The 20,000-nt window shown below is 46.9% G+C and overlaps 2 protein-coding genes across 2 annotated transcripts in view; one reads left to right on the forward strand and one right to left on the reverse strand.

Moving 5' to 3' along the window:
- The window catches only part of atrnl1b (attractin-like 1b), a gene marked incomplete at its 5' end in the record, with an annotated part of 127,090 nt that overhangs the window by 27,753 nt on the left and 79,337 nt on the right, over window positions 1-20,000 (forward strand). Inside the window, 7 exon segments of the mRNA XM_080541894.1 lie at window positions 2,676-2,759; window positions 3,617-3,730; window positions 4,577-4,705; window positions 6,384-6,592; window positions 8,880-9,054; window positions 9,383-9,470; window positions 10,495-10,750. Of these exon segments, the coding sequence (XP_080398020.1) occupies window positions 2,676-2,759; window positions 3,617-3,730; window positions 4,577-4,705; window positions 6,384-6,592; window positions 8,880-9,054; window positions 9,383-9,470; window positions 10,495-10,750 (1,055 nt within the window).
- LOC308167181 (uncharacterized protein) lies at window positions 11,861-15,824 on the reverse strand. The gene is made up of 4 exons (XM_080541558.1): window positions 15,779-15,824; window positions 15,138-15,315; window positions 13,432-13,604; window positions 11,861-12,902 (listed from the first exon to the last, which is right to left on the reverse strand). The coding sequence occupies exons 1-4, from the start codon at window positions 15,800-15,802 to the stop codon at window positions 12,519-12,521; spliced, it is 759 nt and encodes a 252-aa protein (XP_080397684.1). The 5' UTR covers window positions 15,803-15,824; the 3' UTR covers window positions 11,861-12,518.

The following is a 20,000-nucleotide window of genomic DNA, read 5'->3' on the forward strand; positions in this document are numbered from 1 at the left end:
ATGGCTTTGTAAATACAAATGTACCAATGACGCCGTCTCCTTAGGCTTAATGAAGCCCAGGAAACCAGATCATGGGGACGGTGAGATCTGACAATGGACAATGGATATAAAGCGTAGAGAACTGTGCTAATCATAATAATACATTTTATTTATGGGCGCCTTTCAAGACTCTCAAGGACACCTTACAAGACAGTTTAAAGCCACATCCAGTATCAACACATTAAAATCAACAAAGCAAAATGAGATAAAAACAGCAATTAAGTCAGATATAACAACAAACAAAATACAGGAGATCAAACCAAGTAAGCCATTGTGAAAAGGTGTGTTTTAAGACCGGATTTGAAAGTGGAGAGAGTGTCAATATTACGTATGTTAGGTGGCAGAGAGTTCCAGAGTGTTAGGTGACAGAGATTTCCAGAGGCGGGGAGCAGAACGGCTGAAGGCTCTAAATCCCATAGTGGTCAGGCGGGCAGAAGGGATGACAAGTTGGTTGGCAGAGGAGGATCTGATACACAGAGTCTAGGCAGTGAAGTGTAGAGGAGGCAGCATGCGTGTATATAACGTCCCCATAGTCTAGAACACTTAAGAACGTAGCCTGAATAAAGTGTTTTCCTAGCTGCTAAATTGAGGCAAGCCTTCTTTCGATAATAAAAACCCAGCCCAACCCTTCAGCTTCTTTACTAGGTTCTTAATACACACTGTAAAAGAAAGCTGGCTGTTATCCACCCAAAGTACTTATAGGATGACACTCAATCTGTACCTCGCCCCACTGCCATCTGGGCGTAGGTACAGAACGCTAAGGTGCAAAAGGGCTCGCTTTGGCAAAAGCCTGATCCCCGCAGCCATTGTTGCTTTAAATAACAGACCGACCGTGCTGAGTGTGTGTACTTGTGTATCTGTCGTGTAGTACTGTCTGTGGTTGTTTGTGTTATACAGTGTTGTATGTATAGATGTATACTGTACAGTGGTGTGATAATGTCCCCCTGGGGACATCTAATCTAATCTAATCTAACACTCTTTCAAATGACTCCCCTCCCAGGTTGTACTTTGTCTTAATGCGTCTTGTTATGTGTAGTAGTGGAGGTATAGTGGCGGTGAGTTGAGTGGGCGACTGACGTTTAATAATAATAATAATAATAATAATAATAATAATTAATTGTACGCTGACTTATGGGAAAAACTGAAAACACAGAAACAGCAAGCAACAGATAACATGAGCACATAGAACACAGAGTTAACGAACAGGCACAGGGGACAATTAGGCTAACACAGCAATGTCCAGGGGGGGAGGGGGGTGGCAGGGTTAGGGGAGATGGTTAGGGGTAGGGGAGGTTGTATGCATGGGAGAACAGGTAGGTTTCGAGGTGGGATTTAAAAGTGGAGAGTGAGGGCGAGTCTCTGAGTGGTTGAGGGAGAGAGTTCCAGAGGCGGGGTGCAGCTCGTGAAAAAGCATGTGTAGTAGTGGCAGTGAGTCGAGTGGGCGACCGACGTTTGATACGAGGTCGTTCTCACCGGTGTCATGACTCATGTCGGCTCCTGAGGTAACCTCGGAGGGGGAGGACGGGTGTCGAGGGAGGGGGTGGGGGAGTGGCGGGGGAGGTGAAGTGTGGCGGAAATAGTTTACGCTTGTGTGTGTGTGAGTAACCTCCATCCCACAGGCACACTGCATGTCGACGATACCGGAAAGTACCCAAAAAGTCAACTGTGTGCTGTGTGGCATCTGTAGAACAGTTTCTTTTCAACTTATTATTACTGTACAGGGGGGGGGGGGGGGGGGGGGGGGGGTAGAGGGGATGATGAGGTCTTAGGAGGAGGGACAGTTAAGGTGTGAAGAGAGATGAAAGCCTGAAGAGATTGGTCTTCAGTTTACCGTGGAAGATAGACAGGTGTACTGTGGAAGATAGCCTAGGTGTACTGTGGAAGATAGCCTAGGTGTACTGTGGAAGATAGCCTAGGTGTACTGTGGAAATTGTGGAATGCACCGCCAGTTTACATTAGGGATGCAACCTCAGCAAATATGTTCAAGTCAAGACTAAAAACACATCCTTTTATTATTGCCTTTAATTGACGATTATAGAATTATTAAAGCACTTTAAGCTGCTTGATGTTTGCACGAAAAGTGCTATACAAATAAACGTTATTATTATTATTATTATTATTATTATTATTATTATTATTAACATTCTAAACCTGCTAACTGCGACACTTTAATGAATGTGCAACAAATATTATGTGCAATATGACAACCCATGTGTACATAAGGTTCAGATATAGGAAAAAGTTAGGATATTTATAGCATAGCATAGGGTACAGCACAGTGTTTTATTTGTATAGTATAGTAGTATAGTATAGTAGATAGTGTACATAGCCTTTATTTATGTCAACCAGCTCTTTTCTCTTGTTTTTAGTGTTTTTTCCAAGCACCAGGGGAGCCCCCCCTCCTAAATTTCGTTGTATGGTACCTGTACTGTATAAATGACAATAAAGACCATTCATTCATTCATTCATTTATATTATCTAACCGGCCTCTCTCTCTCTCTCTCTCTCTCTCTCTCTCTCTCTCTCTCTCTCTCTCTCTCTCTCTCTCTCTCTCTCTCTCTCTCTCTCTCTCTCTCTCTCTCTCTCTCTCTCTCTCTCTCTCTCTCTCTCTCTCTCTCTCTCTCTCTTGTTTCCAGGTTGACAGAACCATCAGGCTACCTCACAGACGGTCCGATCAACTACAAGTATAAGACAAAGTGCACCTGGCTCATCGAGGGCTAGTAAGTACCCCAACCCGTCCCAACCCGCCCGCCGCTTGCTTGCGACGACTAACCGTGGAGCTCACCGCGACAAACTGTTTTGTCCAGATAGTCCTTTCCTTTAACCCTCGGCTCCTTGCTTACTTACTTTACTGAAAACGCTTCGGAGGAGATCATCTAAGGCAGAGGTTCTCAACCCTCTCCTCGGGGGACCCCCAGCCTCTCCTCGGGGACCCCCGGCCGCTCCACATGTTTGATCTGTTCCACCACCAGCAGCACACCTGATTCAACTAATCAAGTACAAAGTAATTATGATTTGTACTTGATTAGTTGAATCAGGTGTGCTGGTGGTGGAACAGATCAGACTAAATATGTGGAGCGGCCGTGGGTCCCAGAGGAGAGGTTTGAGAACCACTGGTCTAAGGGGAGGAACCTTGGATCTTCTCCTCCACTGGGTTTTTGAGGAGCGAGAGAGAGGAGAGAGAGGAGGGGAGGAACAGAGGAGAGACTATGGGGCGGGCGTCTGTGATGACGACAGACGATATGAAGTCTTTCATCGTGGGCAAATGTGAGCTACAGACTGTCGACTAGACGACATCTTTTATGCCATGTGAACTTCTGTCAGATTCATAACAGATTCTTCCAGATGACTGGAGGGGGGGGGGGGGGGGGGGGGTATCCGGAAGTAAGGCAACACCCATCATTTTCACAGGGAATAATGTTCAGAAAATCTACCCCCAGCACGCTAGCATGACATCACCACTCTCCCTCCTCTGCAGGAACGAATCAGGAGACTCCTTCCTTATTACTGCTTCACACAATCTCCTGTTCTCTTCTCTCCCCCCCTCCCCCCTCCGCCTCCCCCCTCCTCCCCACAGCCCAAACGCAGTCCTCAGGTTAAGATTCAACCACTTTGCGACAGAATGTAGTTGGGACCACATGTACGTGTATGACGGAGACTCCATCTACGCCCCGCTGGTGGCTGTCTTCAGGTGAGTGGTCGGATTGGACGAGAGGTGTCATGTGACACCACAAGGGGAGGTGTCATTGGCTGGGCCGAACTGAATGGAGCCAAGCCGAAACTACTGTACTGATCATACATGCACACCATGCCGAGACTACTGTATATACACCATACATATACACCATTACATACACACCATTACATACACACCATTACATACATACCATTACATACACACCATTACATACACACCATTATATACACACCATTACATACACACCATACACTGCTGTAGAGGACAGTGTGAAGGCCAGTTGAGTTGTTCCTGGTCGTATGTACAGTACAGTCCCACTCGGTGCTTCCCACAGACCTGGGGGTGTAAATAGCAAATCATGTTCCCTTTTTTACTTTTATACCGGGATCAACTGTTACACTTAAAACCATAAAAACCTGTGTTAGATTCAGATTCAGATAACATTTATTGCCATTTATGTTGAAACACATAGTAGGAACTCGTTGTGGCTTTGGAATGCGCGTGCTAGTTCTATTTTTATCACAGATAGACAATACAAGACAAGACAAACAGGACAGAACAGTGAAAACAGACCAATCAGTGCAATGGAAATATAACAATATAACAATCCAACAATATAACAATATAGTGCAACGGCGGTCAAGTGCAATGACAGGGGTTCAGTCCAGTGCAAACCTTACTCATAGAGGGGGGGGGTCGTTTACTAGGTCGGACGGCTGATGGGGGGAAAAAAACTAAGTTAGTTATGTTATGATCTAAATGGAGTGTGTGAGTGTGTGAGTGTAGTGAAACAGCGTGCAGTGACCCCTATCCCCTCCCCCCCCCCTCTCTGCCCCCCAGCGGTCTCATCGTGCCGGAGGTCCGGGGGAACGAGACGGTCCCGGAGGTGGAGACCAACTCGGGCTACGCCCTGCTGCACTTCTTCAGCGACGCCGCCTACAACCTGACGGGCTTCGAGATCTTCTACTCGTGAGTGTCATCATCCTTCTTCAGAACCGCCCGATGGTGGGGCTGTAAATATATACGCTGGCCCGCTGACGCGTGTGTGTGTGTGTGTGTGTGTGTGTGTGTGTGTGTCTGTGTCTGTGTCTGTGTGTGTGTCTCTGTGTCTCTGTGCGCGTGCGTGAGCGAGCGTGAGCGCGTCACTAACCCAGCCCAGTGCTAACACACCAGAGTCTGTTTTTATTTCTGACAACAGCATAACCGACATAGCGATGCGTAACATCACACTTAACACAGCAACAACTCAACAGGGAGTAGAAATCATCATCATCGAATGATTTTCACAAACACTTCCAAGTCGGTCGCACACACACACATTTTTACTTCACCGACAACAACAACAAAAAGAATGAATCGATGTATAATAATAATAATAATAATAATAATAATAATAATAATAATAATAATAATAATAATAATAATAATTCATTGTATTTATATAGCGCTTTTCCGGGGCTCAAAGACGCTGACAATATGGGAAAAACAGAAGACACAGAAACAACAAGCAACAGATAACATGAGCACATAGAACACAGAGTTAACGAACAGGCACAGGGAACAATTAACACAGCAATGTCCAGGGGGGGAGGGGGGAGGCAGGGTTAGGGGAGACGGTTAGGGGTAGGGGAGTATAAGTAAGGGGGAATCTTTGTTCAGAACCGCCGATAGCGGGTTGTAAATATACGCTGGCCTGCTAACTATAGACTATAGTCACAGCTATGGTGTGAGTGTGTGGGTGTGCGTGTATGCAGTGTGTAATGTGTGAGTGTGTGGGTGTGCGTGTATGCAGTGTGTAATGTGTGAGTGTGTGGGTGTGCGTGAGTCACTAACCAGCCCTGCGCTAACACACCAAACTTTGTCTTTATTTATGTCTCTTTATTTCTGACAACAAGATAAGATTTATTCACTCATATATTGGTACTGTATATATTCTGTGTCTTGAGTATTGTTGTGTTGTGGTCTTGTTGTTGTATGTACTGTAGCTTGTTCAGCATGGAGAATACCAAGTCATGTTCCTAGTGCACTGCACATGGCGAATAAAGTTGAATTGAATTGAATTGAATTGAATAACCAACATAGCGATGCGTAACATCACACTTTGACAGAGCAACAATTTCAACGTAGAGTAGAAAATGTCGTCGAAACGATTTCACAAACACTTCCACGAGTCGGTCGCACACATTTTTACTTCACCGACAACCCTAACCCAACAACAACAACAACAAGAATGAATCGACCCCAAAAGCCTGTCTGTCTTTCTGTGTCCTGTTGATATTGTTGTACACCTGTTGTTTGTTACTTGTTCTTCTTTTCACTTGTTTGCCTATTTTACGACTTTAACGATTTCATGCTATGACTTTCGCTCTTTTATTATGTTTTATTATGTTTCTTCTTTATTATGTTCTCTATATGTAAAGCACTTTGTGACCCCTGGTCTGGGGAAAGGTGCTATACAAATACATGTTACTTACTTACTTACTTACTTACTATTGCCGCCATTGGTGTGTGAATGTGGGTGTGAATGGGTGAATGAGAGGCCGTTGTAAAGCGCTTTGGAGCAGCTTTGGAGCAGCGGAATAATATAAGTGCAGTCCATTTACCATTTACCATTTACTAACTAACTAAAACTACGGGTGCCCGGTAGGATCAACTCGTGTCCCAACAACTGCTCGGGCCACGGGAAGTGCAGCACGGGGAACAGCATCGCCAGCCGGGTGTACTGCGAGTGTGACAAGTACTGGAAGGGCGAGGCGTGCGACATCCCCTACTGCAGGAGCAACTGCGGCAGCCCCGACCACGGCTACTGTGACCTGACCGGGGAGAAGCTCTGCGTCTGCAACGACAGCTGGCAAGGTGGGCCGGCACGGGTGACCCCCAAATACACCCCCCCCCTTCTCCATCTGGGTCCCTGGGTCCCTCCTCCTCCTCCTCCTTCTCTCTCTTTCTCTCTCTCTCTCCTTCAAGGTGGGTCGACACGGGGGGGAGTCAGGACCGGGGGGGGGGGGGACCGCACGACCGGATGACCCCCCAAACACACCCTCTCCCCATCTGGGTCCCGCCGTTTTCTTCCCTCCTCCCTGTCTTCCCTCTCGTTCTCTCTCTCTCTCCTTCAATCTCTCCTCTCTCTCTCTCTCTCTCTCTCTCTCTCTCTCTCTCTCTCTCTCTCTCTCTCTCCTTTAAGGTGGGTTGACACGGGGGGGGGGGTCAGGGGCGGATGACCCCTAAACTCACCCTCCAAACCCACCCTCTCCCCATCTGGGTCCTGCCGTTTTCTTCCCTCTGTCTTCCCTCCTCCTCCTTCTCTCCCTTTCTCTCTCTCCTTCAATCTCTCCCCTCCCTCTCTCTCTCTCATTCAATCTCTCCTCTCTCTCTCATTCAATCTCTCCTCTCTCTCTCCTACAAGATCTCTCCTCTCTCTCTCTCTCTCCTTCAATCTCGCTCTCTCCTTCAATATCTCCTCTCTCTCTCCTCTCTCTCTCTCATTCTCTCTCTCTCCTTCAATCTCTGCTCTCCCTCTCTCTCTCTCTCTCTCCTCTTTCTATGTTTACTCTCCTCCCTCCTCCCCACGGCCTGCTCCTTACTTTCTCTCGGTCTCCTCCCTTTCATCCCCCCCCCCCCCCTCCCTCCCTCCCTCCCTCCCTCCTCTGCTCTCCAATCTCTTCTTCCCCCCTCTCTTACCAATGTCTCGCAGCTGCTCAAACGGTCTTCTAGATAGAAGATGTCTGAAGGAGGCTCTTTTAAGGGGCCTCTTGAGACGCTATTGATTTCCACCGCACTCTCTAGTGCCCCCAAGTGGTCTCTCCCGCCGCTATCCGGCGTATGGCGGGCCTCATCTCTCATAAGAGCAGTGATATATGTAGCGATTACCACCTCCTCCCCGCAGAGGTCCAGAGGGCAGAACCGTCTCGGCAGGGTAGAATGATTACAAGGCATCAAAAGCGACGTTTTAATCTCGTCGACGGTTCTGACACCGGCCTGTCTGCGCCCACTCCGCGGCCTCGCCCTCGGGGACGGGGGGGTGGGACGGGGGGGTGGGACGGGGGGGTGGGACGGTGGGGTGGGTACTGACTAATCCGTCGAAAAGGCGGCGTGTGAAACGACGTGCTAGGTTCGAGGTTTACGGCCCTAAAGCGGGCGGGGCGCGTGTGCGCTGGGCGGAGGCTGCAGCTGGAATACCCAGAAGGCCACTTTTTTTTTTTTCTCAGCTCTGGGTTCCAGAACATCACACCACACACCCTCACACTCACACACTCACAGACACACACACACACACACACACACACACACACACACACAACTTACACGGTTGTGAGGCACATGCACTTGCACACACACACACACACACACACACACACACACACACACACCCACACACACACACATACACATACACACACACACACACACACACACACACACACACACACACACACACACACACACACACACACACAGAGAGTATGTCATGAATCTCCTGCCTCCCTGTCTAAACCTATACCTGTATAGTAACTATGTATAGTAGATATGTATAGTAACTATGTATAGTAGATATGTATAGTAACTATGTATAGTAGATGAATCTCCTGCCTCCCTGTCTAAACCTATACCTCGGAATTACACTGGACAATAAACGTAGTTTCAACCAACAACACCACCGACATCTTTAAAAGGAGCCAACAAAGATTATCCCTCATCCGTGTTGGGTCCTTGAATTTGAGAGAATTGATTCTTGAAAGTCCTTGAAAGGTGCTTGAATGTGATGTTTCAGAAGGTGTGGGAACCCTGTCTAATCTAATCTGATCTGATCTGATAATAATAATAAACGACAACAGATTATGATTTGTTTGTTTATTTAATCATTTATTTTGGCTCTGCCAACAAAAAATAGTTCCGCAACTGAAAAAATAGTTCTGTACTGTTGCCTAGTAACCCAAACACAAACATCCGCAGGCTAGCTACTTTGTATTAACGGTCATTTAGTAGAACACCTGTGCGGCGGAGTGATACATATAGTTAAAAGTCCCAGTGCTGTTATACTGTATATCAGCACTCATGGGAATGCCTCTTGTCCAATCAAATGACTTGGTCGGAATTAACTGTTGTATAACCTAATGTAATCTAATCTGATCTGCCCCCCCAGGTCCAGACTGTTCCCTGACGGTCCCGTCCACAGAGTCGTACTGGGTCCTGCCCAGCGTGAAGCCGTTCGGCTCGTCCCTGGCCCGGGCCTCGCACCGCGCCGTGGTGCAGGAGAAGGTCATGTGGGTGGTGGGGGGCTACACCTTCAACTACAGCTCCTTCCAGATGATCCTCAAGTAAGTCGTTTTTCTGGGTCAGGGTTGCCAGGTGGGCTGCTTTTTTGGTGGATTTAGCGTTTCTTTTAGACTGTGGTTATGTAGGCTGGAAATTGACTTTCCCAATCCCATCTGGCAACCCTGTTTCTGGTCCCAGTGTGATAGTGAAAGTGATGGTTGTTCATGGGAGTATTTGGTCCCAGTCTGAGTGTGACAGTGATGGTTGTTCATGGGAGTTTTTGGGTCCCAGTGTGATAGTGAAAGTGATGGTTGTTCATGGGAGTTTCTGGTGTGACGTTCGTTGGGGACAAAAATGGAAAATGTTTGTTTTCTTTTCTTGTTGTCCCAGTTACAATCTGGAGAGTGGCGTCTGGAACACAGTGCCCATCAACAGCGGCCCCCTGCCCAGATACGGCCACTCCCTCACCACCTACCAGGTCAGCACACACACACACACACACACACACACACACACACACACACACACACACACACACACACACACACACACACACACACACACACACACACACACACACACACACACACACAACCGCTCCAAGAGTTGCTGTGATAGTTCACCGGCGGGGGAGGGGTGGGGGGGGTATTCAATGTCGCTAAAGGAAAATCTAGGCTTATTTTGCTAAGTCTCGTGAGACTTTAGTGACGTTGATGGAAAAAAAAGAAAAGTACATGTTTTTACTGTTCACTAATAAGGCCGTCAAACCCCCAAAATATAACTTAACTAACTTCTCAGTCGGTCATCACACTGCGGGGCCCCAATTTGATTCAACAAACGGTGCCAAAACAACTAATTACAATTCAAAACACTCTAGAGTCTATTAGAAACATTACGTTAAAGATGGCCGACTTTGGGGATGTCCCTGTTTCAGTGTTCTGTATAGCACATGTTGTACACGAAGGCAACACAAGGCAGTACACTTCAATAACACCGACAAACGCCAAGGAAACGTAACACAAACTAACAAACCCAACATTCTATACTGCTCTGTAGAGACCAACCGACGCAACGCAATAAAAACATTTGGCTCACACTTGGTTTCCAACAGCTGGAACTCATAATAACCATCAAAACCTCCCTCCCTTTTTCTCATTGTTCTTCTCCTCTCCTCTCTACATCCCCCATTTCCTCCTCCTCCTCCTCCTCCTCCTCCTCCTCCTCCTCCTCCTCCTCCCTCTCCTCTCCCTCCTCCTCCTCCTCCTCCTCCCTCTCCTCTCCCTCCTTCCTCCTCCTCCTCCTCCCACCTTCCTCCTCCCTCTCCTCTCCCTCCTTCCTCCTCCTCCTCCTCCTCCTTCTCCTCTCCCTCTCCTCCTCCTCCTCCTCCTTCTCCTTCCTCCTCCTCTCCCTCCTCCTCTCCCTCTTTCCTCCTCCTCCTCCTCCTCCCTCCTCCTCCTCCTCCCTCTCCTCCTCCCTCCTTCCGGTCCCCCTTCCGCCAACAGGATGACATCTACCTGTTCGGGGGGAAGCTGGAGGCGGGCTCGGGCAACGTGACGGACGAGCTGTGGGTGTTCAACGTGCCCAGCCGGACCTGGGCACAGCGCACCCCCGCCCCCCCGGCCCACGGGCAGATCTACGCCGTGGAGGGACACTCGGCGCACGCCGCCACGCTGGACAGCGGAGAGGCCGTCATGGTCGTCCTCTTCGGCTACTCGCCCGTCTACAGCTACATCAGCAACGTGCAGGAGTACAACCTGAGTGAGTCTGCTAGTCCCTCTCTCTCTCTCTCTCTCTCTCTCTCTGTCTCTCTCTGTCTCTCTCTGCCTCTCTCTCTGACTAGTACAACCTGAGTAAGTCTGCTAGTCCCTCTCTCTGTCTCTCTCTCTCTCTCTGCCTCTCTGTCTCTGTCTCTCTCTCTGCCTCTCTCTCTCTGTCTCTCTCTCTGCCTCTCTCTCTCTCTCTCTGTCTCTCTCTCTGTCTCTCTCTATCTCTCTCTCTGCCTCTCTCTCTCTCTCTGTCTCTGTCTCTCTCTCTCTCTGTCTCTCTGCCTCTCTCTCTCTGCCTCTCTCTCTCTCTCTGTCTCTCTCTCTCTCTCTCTCGCCTGTCTACAGCTACATCAGCAGCGTGCAGGAGTACAACCTGAGTAAGTCTGCTGTAAAGTCTGTAAAAGTGTTTCCTCTAGTTCCTAATTCACGTATGTGATAAAGATGTAGGGGGGGGGGGGGTTGGAAGGGAGGAGACCGAGAGAAAGTAAGGAGCAGGAACTACTTGTACTTATCATTTGTGAACTGGATTCACTGTCTCGTCTGCCCTAGGCTACTGGGTAAGTGATACATGGCTTGCAAACAAACTTTAATTTTAGGACGTGTTCAAAAGCAAGGACCGTGTGATCATCTAATTATGTGTACTCATGTGTTTTTAGCATGTTGATGATTGAGCTGTCAAGCATGTTGTGATGTGCTCAAATGTTTGTAGCGAAGTTCCTTTTTAGCACTAGCTATTAGCAGCCTGTCTTGCCTGTGTATTTGATTTAGTGCGCATTTCTCCGCTATTTGGTTTGAGGTGTACCAACATTCAAATAACCATATCTTCATCAACTATTTTCATTTCAATGTATGACACATCATTTGAAAGTTTATATTCTGCACTTTCATAATCTGGAAAGATTACAGAAAAATGACCACGTGGGCTTGAGGACTTTTAACCAGACCCCGTCACATTTACATTGCTCTTAGGTGTAGTAAATGGTAAATGGACTGCACTTATATAGCGCCTTTATCCAAAGAGCTTTACAACGGCCTCTCATTCACACACCAAAGCTGTAAGGAAGATACCGTAACAGAGAGAATACCTTTTTTCGATATGGACTTTATTGCAGGGAACAAAATTTGTCTTGCATGTTTTCAGATAAGCCCTTATAAAATACATGATGTATATGTATACAGATTTAAAACAACAACAACGACAACACTACCAAGGGATGTTCCATCACTTCAGATCCATAATGATGCCGTTCGTTACACAGGATACAAAAACAGCAGTGTACAATACAGACCATACATACACAGGTACACAGATACTTATAGACCCATTACAGGATATCCCTCTCTCTCCCCCCCTCTACATACACAGGTACACAGATACTTATAGACCCAATACAGGACATCTCCAGTCCCCTAGCATAAATGCTTTGGCATATCGACTTCTGTGGACGACCGAAAACATGGGGTGGGCTGGAATAAGGTCATAAAGTAAACATTGTTTAAGTCTTAAGTTCAAACATCAAATGCGTTTTTTTTTCTCCAAAGCGTACAGGGGGGGATGCCTTGCTATGATCGCACCCAGCATACACCACCATTTTGTAATTCTAACCATAGGTGGTGGTGGTAATAATAATAATAATCTTTTTTTTTTAAAAGCATTTTTACATTTTTTACGTGTGAAATTAACCATGGGGCTGGTATGTTAGTCCACGGTCCGACAGATGACATCGTACATCTGCTTGGTCGAGCTATGAGCCAGTCAGTCACTGCCACTTGTGCCGGTACCCCTGGATCAGCTCCAACACCTCCCCCATGAAAGCGTCGCTGTCCCGGCCCGACATCCTCTTCATGGTGCTCACCATGTAGTTACCGAAGGCCACGTGGGGGTCCAGCAGGGTCAGGGGGTTCTCGGGGTCGGCCGGGTTGTTGTTGTTTGAAAGCTTTTGGCTTTTGGCCTTTCTGGAGGTTTCGCTGTGGGGCAGAGGAGGAGGAGGGGTGACCACCAGAGGGAAGTGGGCGCCCCCGTAGCTATCCGAGGCGTAGTACCCCACGGGGTAGGACGTCGTCTGGCCGGGGGTGCCCGGGGGGAAGTCCAGGGGCGCCCCGATGTCCTCCTCGTCATCCTGGGCCTTGCAAGAGCTCGACACCTTTAAGGCATAAACATATAAAAGAACATTCGAATGAAAGAATAAGAAGCTGCGGGGAAGTTTTTGTTTTAGCAAAAAGTATGCATGCAGCATCTCCGACTGATTACAAAACTGTAGCTAGTTATGGTTCTTGTGGCGACGATTTCAAATTCAAGCGGCAGCTTTCTACACTGCATTCGGTAAGTGAAATGGTATTGTACGGCGGTTTCGGCCCGGATGGAGTGAGGTAAACACTTGATTCAGACATCGCATGCGTGTGTGTTCCTGCACAGGGTTTGCTATGTTTACCTACGATAGGCTTGGGAAAGCTTGGACACACTTCTGTGTGTGAACAGATTTTTTTTTACAATACACACAAATAATAAAAATATGCATTTCAAAGACACATGCAATTGAAATAATACTGCCGTCTGTGGTAAACAACTACTAATAGTTACAACTGGTAATCTACCTGTGTGGGGGTGTTGGTGTGAGAGGTATGGAGGTCTACCTGTGTGGGGGTGTTGGTGTGGGCGGTATGGAGGTCTACCTGTGCGGGGGTGCTGTAGATGTAGTCTTTCTGTTGCGCCAAGGACGCCTCGCCGTTGCAGATGCGCAGGTGATGCACGAAGGAATCCTTTTTCCTCAACGTCTTCAGACACTTGTAGCAGTGGAAGTGCGGGCCGCTCCGACACTCTAGATGGCACAGGACGGTCGTGTATCCTAGTGAGAAGAGAGAGAGGGAAGAAATGGACAGGGTTCCTACAAGTTTCAACAAGTCCAATTTAAGACCTTTTTAGGCCTTTTTTTAGACCTCTTTGTATACAATTTTAGACCTATTCGCGATGCCATATGAGGGAACTCAAAACTAAACTAAACGACAGCCAACTCAAAACAAACGCATGTGCTATGTAGCTTCGTTCGCCAATAATTTCTCCCGGGGGCAGCGAATTGGCATTTTCTTTGGTTCCAGCTTGATTAATTTCCGCGTAAATAGATCAGACTGATGATTTCCTTGCAGGACAAGCTAATCAAATTTTTACGACCTAGCACCTCATTTTTAGACTGAATAACTGAAAATGTCGACCTTTTTAGGCCTTATGAATTGGATTTGACTTTAAGGCTTTTTAAGACCAGCGCGGAAACCCTGTCATTCCTGATTAAAGAGAGATGGGTGCGTTAACATGGTGTCTTAGTAGCCTATAGTAGGCTAGGGCTTCACACACTGCACCATTGGAAAGCAGCTGTAACTGTTATTTAGATAATAGGATTCAACTGGGATTCAATTCCCAGTCTGGCCGGTGATATGACGCCCACACTCCATATCATTTAACGAGCCGGAGTGTTCGTAAGGTCGGCTCAAATATCCACCTCCTCTCTCCACCGCGGTAGACTTTCTCCAGTACCACAAAATATCCAAAGGGCTGCTTTGTTGGTAATCTATACAGATTAACCTTTATACTTACGGTGGAAAACTCTACTGCGTAGTGTGCAGGTGAACAAAGAAAGAAGGAGCAATCCATGTTTGGCTTGTTTGGACTTTCCCCACCGTTGCTTCGGGTAACGATCGGAAAGTTAAACTGTATAGATTTTTATTGCAGCCCCCTTTTTGATTATTTTGTGGTGCCGGAGACCAAACCCCCGACAGGAGACGGGCCGTTTTCAAAACGAGATAATGGAGTGTCTCGTCTGAGCTTACGAGCCATTACGCTGTTAGGCCAGACAGTAAATAAGACATATTGATCCGAGTCTGGCCGTTGTAGGTAAAGACGGTAAACAACACAATTGATCAGAGTCTCGTCGTTGGTAGGCGAGACAGTGCAAAGGGGGGACGGCCGTGGCTCAGGAGGGAGAGCCGGCGTCTAACGATCGCAAAGGTCGGCAGCTCGGCGGTTCGAACCCCCAGCTGGCCCCACGTGTCAAGGTGTCCTTGAGCGAGGCACCGACCGAACCCCTTTTTTGCTACAGGGTCACGGTCTATGGCAGGCCCCTTTGCCTGGAGCATAAAATACTAAATTCCAACAATTGGCTGTTGATCGCAAAGGTCGGCAGCTCGGCGGTTCGAACCCCAGCTAGCCCGCGTGTCGAGGTGTCCTTGAGCAAGGCACCGACCGAACCCCTTTTTCTCTGTCTATGGCGGAATATGTTTATGCCTGGAGCATAAAATACCAAAATTCCAACAATCGACTGTCCGTCAATCGCACAGCAATAAAAACAACACAAATCGACAACACATCGACAGGGGGATCGTCTAACCGTTGTGTCGCACCCCCCCTTTCAGGTGAGCCTTGTAGTGTCGCCGGGCGTTGTCGCCCCGGGTGGACTTGAACACCGCGGGGCTGCAGAAGTCGCAGTGGAACTTGCTGCAGCACTGCGCGCAGCGCTTCATCACGGGGGGCTCGGGCTCCTCTCCCAGCAGGATGGTCACGTGTCTCTGGGAGGAGGAGAGAGAGAGAGAGAGAGAGAGGAGAAACACACATTACTTACATGTCATGTAACATTAGACACTATGAGTCTTTGGGTTGGGCTAAAATACCCATTATGCAGTTGCAGAATTGCAGAGTTTAAGACACCGCATTCGTAGTCTCGAGCGACCCAGACCCCCTGCTGTACCGTATGCATCATGCATGTACATCTGATCAGGTTTAATAAGGAGATTACGGGTGACAAGACAACATTAGGAGTTACAGAGTGAAGCTAGCAGGCGGGGGGCAGCTAGCCTGTTAGCCACCTTAGCTGCCTGGCTGGCTAAAACACGAACCAGGCGAAATATCGCGGAAATATACGACCCAGAGTGTCACATCAGCTGGTGTCGAATATCCGTGTTTACGGATGTTTCGTTGTGTTGATTAAACGAGTTAAAGGTAAAAGGAGTTTGTGTAACAACAACAACTTACGGGGTCGTCTGCGATGTACGCCATGTTCTTTGTTGTTGCCTCTGCTTCTTCTTCCTCTTCGAAACGGCGTAGAGAGGCGGGGAGCCCCTGGCGCGGTGCGGCAGCGCCCCCCGTGGGCCAGGGGAGGTACTGCACCTACTTCTTACTAAGTCAAGTCAAGTCATGTCAACTTTATTTGTATAGCACATTTACGTACAGCAATGCTGAGCCAAAGTGCTTCACAGTAAAAATAGATAAATGCAGGAGATAAGTAAGCACAATGCACACAATACAATGTAATACAAAATATGGTACAATTAAAAGAGAAGATAAAAGGACTAAAAACAATAAAACAATAAGACAATAAGAGCCAGGGACCTACAATAAAAACTATAAAATAATAAAAGCCAGCGACCGATAGCTAGGTGGGGGGGAAGGCTAGGGAAAACAGGTGTGTTTTAAGGAGAGATTTAAAAAATCTCCAGGATCTGAGCGGCTAAGTTCAAACTGACCCTAGTTATAGCGTAAGTATTTACTAAATCAAGATTTAGTCACTACTAAAACTTGAATGGGTTGCACCAAGCACACTAGTTATGACGTAGAGCTTAGTAACTACTACATATGTATACCTACCCCCCTAGGGTGGTGTAAGTTATAATGCGGGGTACACACATAAGGATTTTTTGGCCGGTTTTGGCCCGATTTTCGGATGTCTGAAAACGACAGAAAACGCCCGATTATCAGATGGATCTTAACATTTTCCTATAACAAAATCCTGTGGTGTGAGGTGTGTTAAGAGTCAATTCTCTTCAATTGTGCAATCAACTCTCCCGACAACCTGCTCGGAAAATGGGCGTGGCCGGCAATCGTAAATGTGAAATGTGTTCAATAATTACGAGCAGAAATCATAGGGTTGCCAGATTGTTTGGTGAAATTAGCGGTTTTAGACTGTGGTTAGGGTGGAAAATGTCATTCCCATCTGGCAACCCTGCTCGCCAATCAAGAAGCGAGCTGACTTCTTCTTTTCATTATTCGGCACTTTTTTTGCCCTGTCGCACATGGTTGTCTCGTACAGGTCAGTCAGGGTACTACGTTAGATAATAATAATAATAATAATAATAATAATAACTTTATTTGTATAGCGCTTTTCCTGCAAACGTTGCGGCTCAAAGTGCTTTAATCATTATATAATCTTAATTTAATTATTTTGTAATTTAGTTTAGTTTATTTATTTAGCACAAGAGATTGTGCAAGGAGGGAACGAAGCCCAGAAGGCTTGTACATAGTTCCACTCCCGTCAATATTTATGTTTCAAATAAACATCAAGGAACACTTAATGCATGTCAATAAGAGAAAATAAACCACAAACAAAATCATATCCATAAAGGCAATATTAAAAGGATGGGTTCACGCGAGATTTCTGGCTTGGGGAACGAGACTAGAGAGTTTGGAGTCTGTCGTAACGAAAATCTTTGTCTGTGGGGTGCTGAAATGGGGAAATTGGCGCACACCACACACAATACGATCAAGGCTGTTCAATCCAAGATTTTGTTTCTTCATGTGTGGGGTCTGTCTCAGATAAGATTTCGGTTAAGATTTTGAAAATCCTTATGTGTGTACCCCGCTTTAGTTGTTACTAAGAACACATTAGCCAATCAGCGAGAAGACATTAGCCAATCAGCTGTTACTAAGAAGACATTAGCCAATCAGCGAGAAGACATTAGCCAATCAGCGAGCAAAGCAAAACCCTCCGTGTTTTTTAAATCCTCAATTTTGGCCGCCATTGGCTAAAAGCTGTAATTTGGCTCCACAAGTGTTAATATGTCATTTTATGAAGTTTTAATATGTTTTCAGGCGAGAAAGTAACCATATATATTCACAAAATGTATCCGGTTTATCAAAATAACCCGTTTATATATCTGATCTGACGGGTTTTTTCCCCCACTTCTGTGGGAAACTTCTCTAGCAACATTACGTTGCTAAGATACCTGACGTTATCTCCGCTGAGGTAACTGAGGTAACTCTACTCGTGTTGCTACTCAGAACATGCTTGGTGCAACTGTCCCATTCAAGTTTAGTAGTGACTAAATCTTGATTTAGTAAATACTGTAGCGAACGGAAACTGGTAGTGTAACTCGCCCCCGATCTCCCGCATAACCGCCGGCCGCGCTAACCACAACACCAAGGGCCCTATTATGCACTTCTTAACTTGCCGTCTTAATTAAGACGCACCGCCAGGTTAAGACCTACCGCCACCCTTATTATGCGCTTCATACGCGCTACTGCTATTATGCAGGTGTCCCTAGGCGCCCACACATAAGACGTAAGACTCCCGTGCATATATTACTCATTGTGGGAGTGTTCATATGTTAATGAAGTGCGTTAGGCGCCCCTGCTATTATGCGATCTGACTTTGCGCCTAGCACTAAGAAGTGGTTTGAAAAGTTCTTAGGCGCTAGACTTTTCATGCACGTTTTCAAACACGGCCGCTGCTACTTCTTCCCACGCCTGTTTCACCACCTCGGCTCGGGGAGGATTTCGCGCCGTTCCAAAGATTGCGAACTGACGAGCCTTGACCTCATGCACGAGCTTGTTACTTTCTTCTGCAGAGAAGCGCGCTGACCTCCTTCTTAGGACTTCCATAATAGCATAGCGCTAAAGTCTCAACGCAGCCGGTTCTTAAAGGGAATGGCACCTGGCACGCTGATTGGGTTGATTGAGAAGACGCCCAAAACACACCCATGACTAATTTCTGGGCTTAGCGCCGGGTTTTAGGCGCCCACTACCGCACGCATAATAGCAAAGTGGCCTTGACCACGCCTCCACGTCTTAAGTTTAGATCTACCGCCTCGTCTTATTGCTTAAGACTTATGAAGTGCATAATAGGGCCCCAAGAGAGTTAACTCCCTTGGTGGAGCTGCTAACGGACCTTATACAGGTTCGTTACACTATCCTCACCGTTCGGGAGAGCGTGCCCTCACGCTTCACTATGTCAAGTCCCTCACGTGGACACGGCTCTCCGATGGCCTTCCTTCCATCCCAACTTTCAGACACCAGTGTAGCGAACGGAAACTGGTAGTGTAACTCGCCCCATGCGGGGGTCGAACCCCGATCTCCCGCATAACCGCCGGCCGCGCTAACCACAACACCAAGAGAGTTAACTCCCTTGGTGGAGCTGCTAACGGACCTTATACAGGTTCGTTACAATACTTACGCTATAACTAGGGTTAGTTTGTACTTAGAGATAGGAAATGTTAGGACATTTATAGCATAGCATAGAGTACAGCACAGTGTTTTATTTGTATAGTATAGTAGTAGTATAGTGGATAGTGTACATAGCCTTTATTTATGTAAACCAGCTCTTTTCCCCTCTTTTTTTTGTAAACCAGCTCTTTTCCCTTCTTGTTTTTAGTAATTCTTTTTAAGGTTAAAGCAGCAAAGTCCTGTTTATTTTAGCTACACAGACCAACAGATCACACAATGTACCTGACCTAATGTTACACTCACCCTCCCCACCCCCCCTACTCACCCAAATATCCCTGGTCAAAGTAATAAACAGACCAACAGATTAACATAGTCACAAGTGCCAAAATGGTAACAAGCAAAAAAACAGTACCCTTCACACAACAAACCCACTGGTCTCAGGAACCTCTAAGCCTGCTACTTCTACTACTACTTCTCTTTCAGCTGGCCTGTTTACATGTTCACAGCTCAAGGCTGCCCTGTTTTTTTCATGTTGTCTGCAAGGGAGAAAAGTCTCTCACCAGGGACAGAAGTGGCAGGGCTGGCCAAATAAATAAATTTAAAAAGCTGTTTTTCAATGATATGTAAAAAAACAACAACAAAAAAACAACAACTAGGTTTAGAAGAAGGTGATAGAAGAAGGTTTTTCCTTCTATCAATGGCCCCGGGCCTGAGCTGGATTACTCTTCCTGCTACGACTGGTGGATTGATGATTCACTTGCTTAGTCAAATGCATTGATTGTAAGTCGCTTTTGGAATAAGGCGTCTGCTAAATGCCAAACATGTAAATGTAAATGTAAATGTATGGTTGTTATGTTCCTCCCCCAGGGTTATTGACAGCTATAGTAGAGATTTAGACAGGAAGGATGGGTGAGAGAGAGAGGAGGGATGACATGCAGGATATGTCCCTGGCCGGAATCGAACCGGGGACCCTGCGGTTACATGGTCAACGCTTAACCCGCTACGCCACCTAAGCGCCCATGTTATGTTATTTAATCTG

This window comes from Nansenia antarctica (genome assembly GCF_963989245.1).
Source record: "Nansenia antarctica genome assembly, chromosome: 11".
Lineage (NCBI taxonomy): Eukaryota > Metazoa > Chordata > Actinopteri > Argentiniformes > Microstomatidae > Nansenia > Nansenia antarctica.

Coding starts and splice junctions, on each gene's coding strand:
- LOC308167181 (XM_080541558.1), bottom strand. CDS start 15,802: ATGGCGTACATCGCAGACGACCCC. Junction 15,316..15,778: donor CGTACATCGCAGACGACCCC/GTAAGTTGTTGT, acceptor TCCTCCTCCCAG/AGACACGTGACCATCCTGCT. Junction 13,605..15,137: donor AGGGGGGGTGCGACACAACG/GTTAGACGATCC, acceptor TCTTCTCACTAG/GATACACGACCGTCCTGTGC.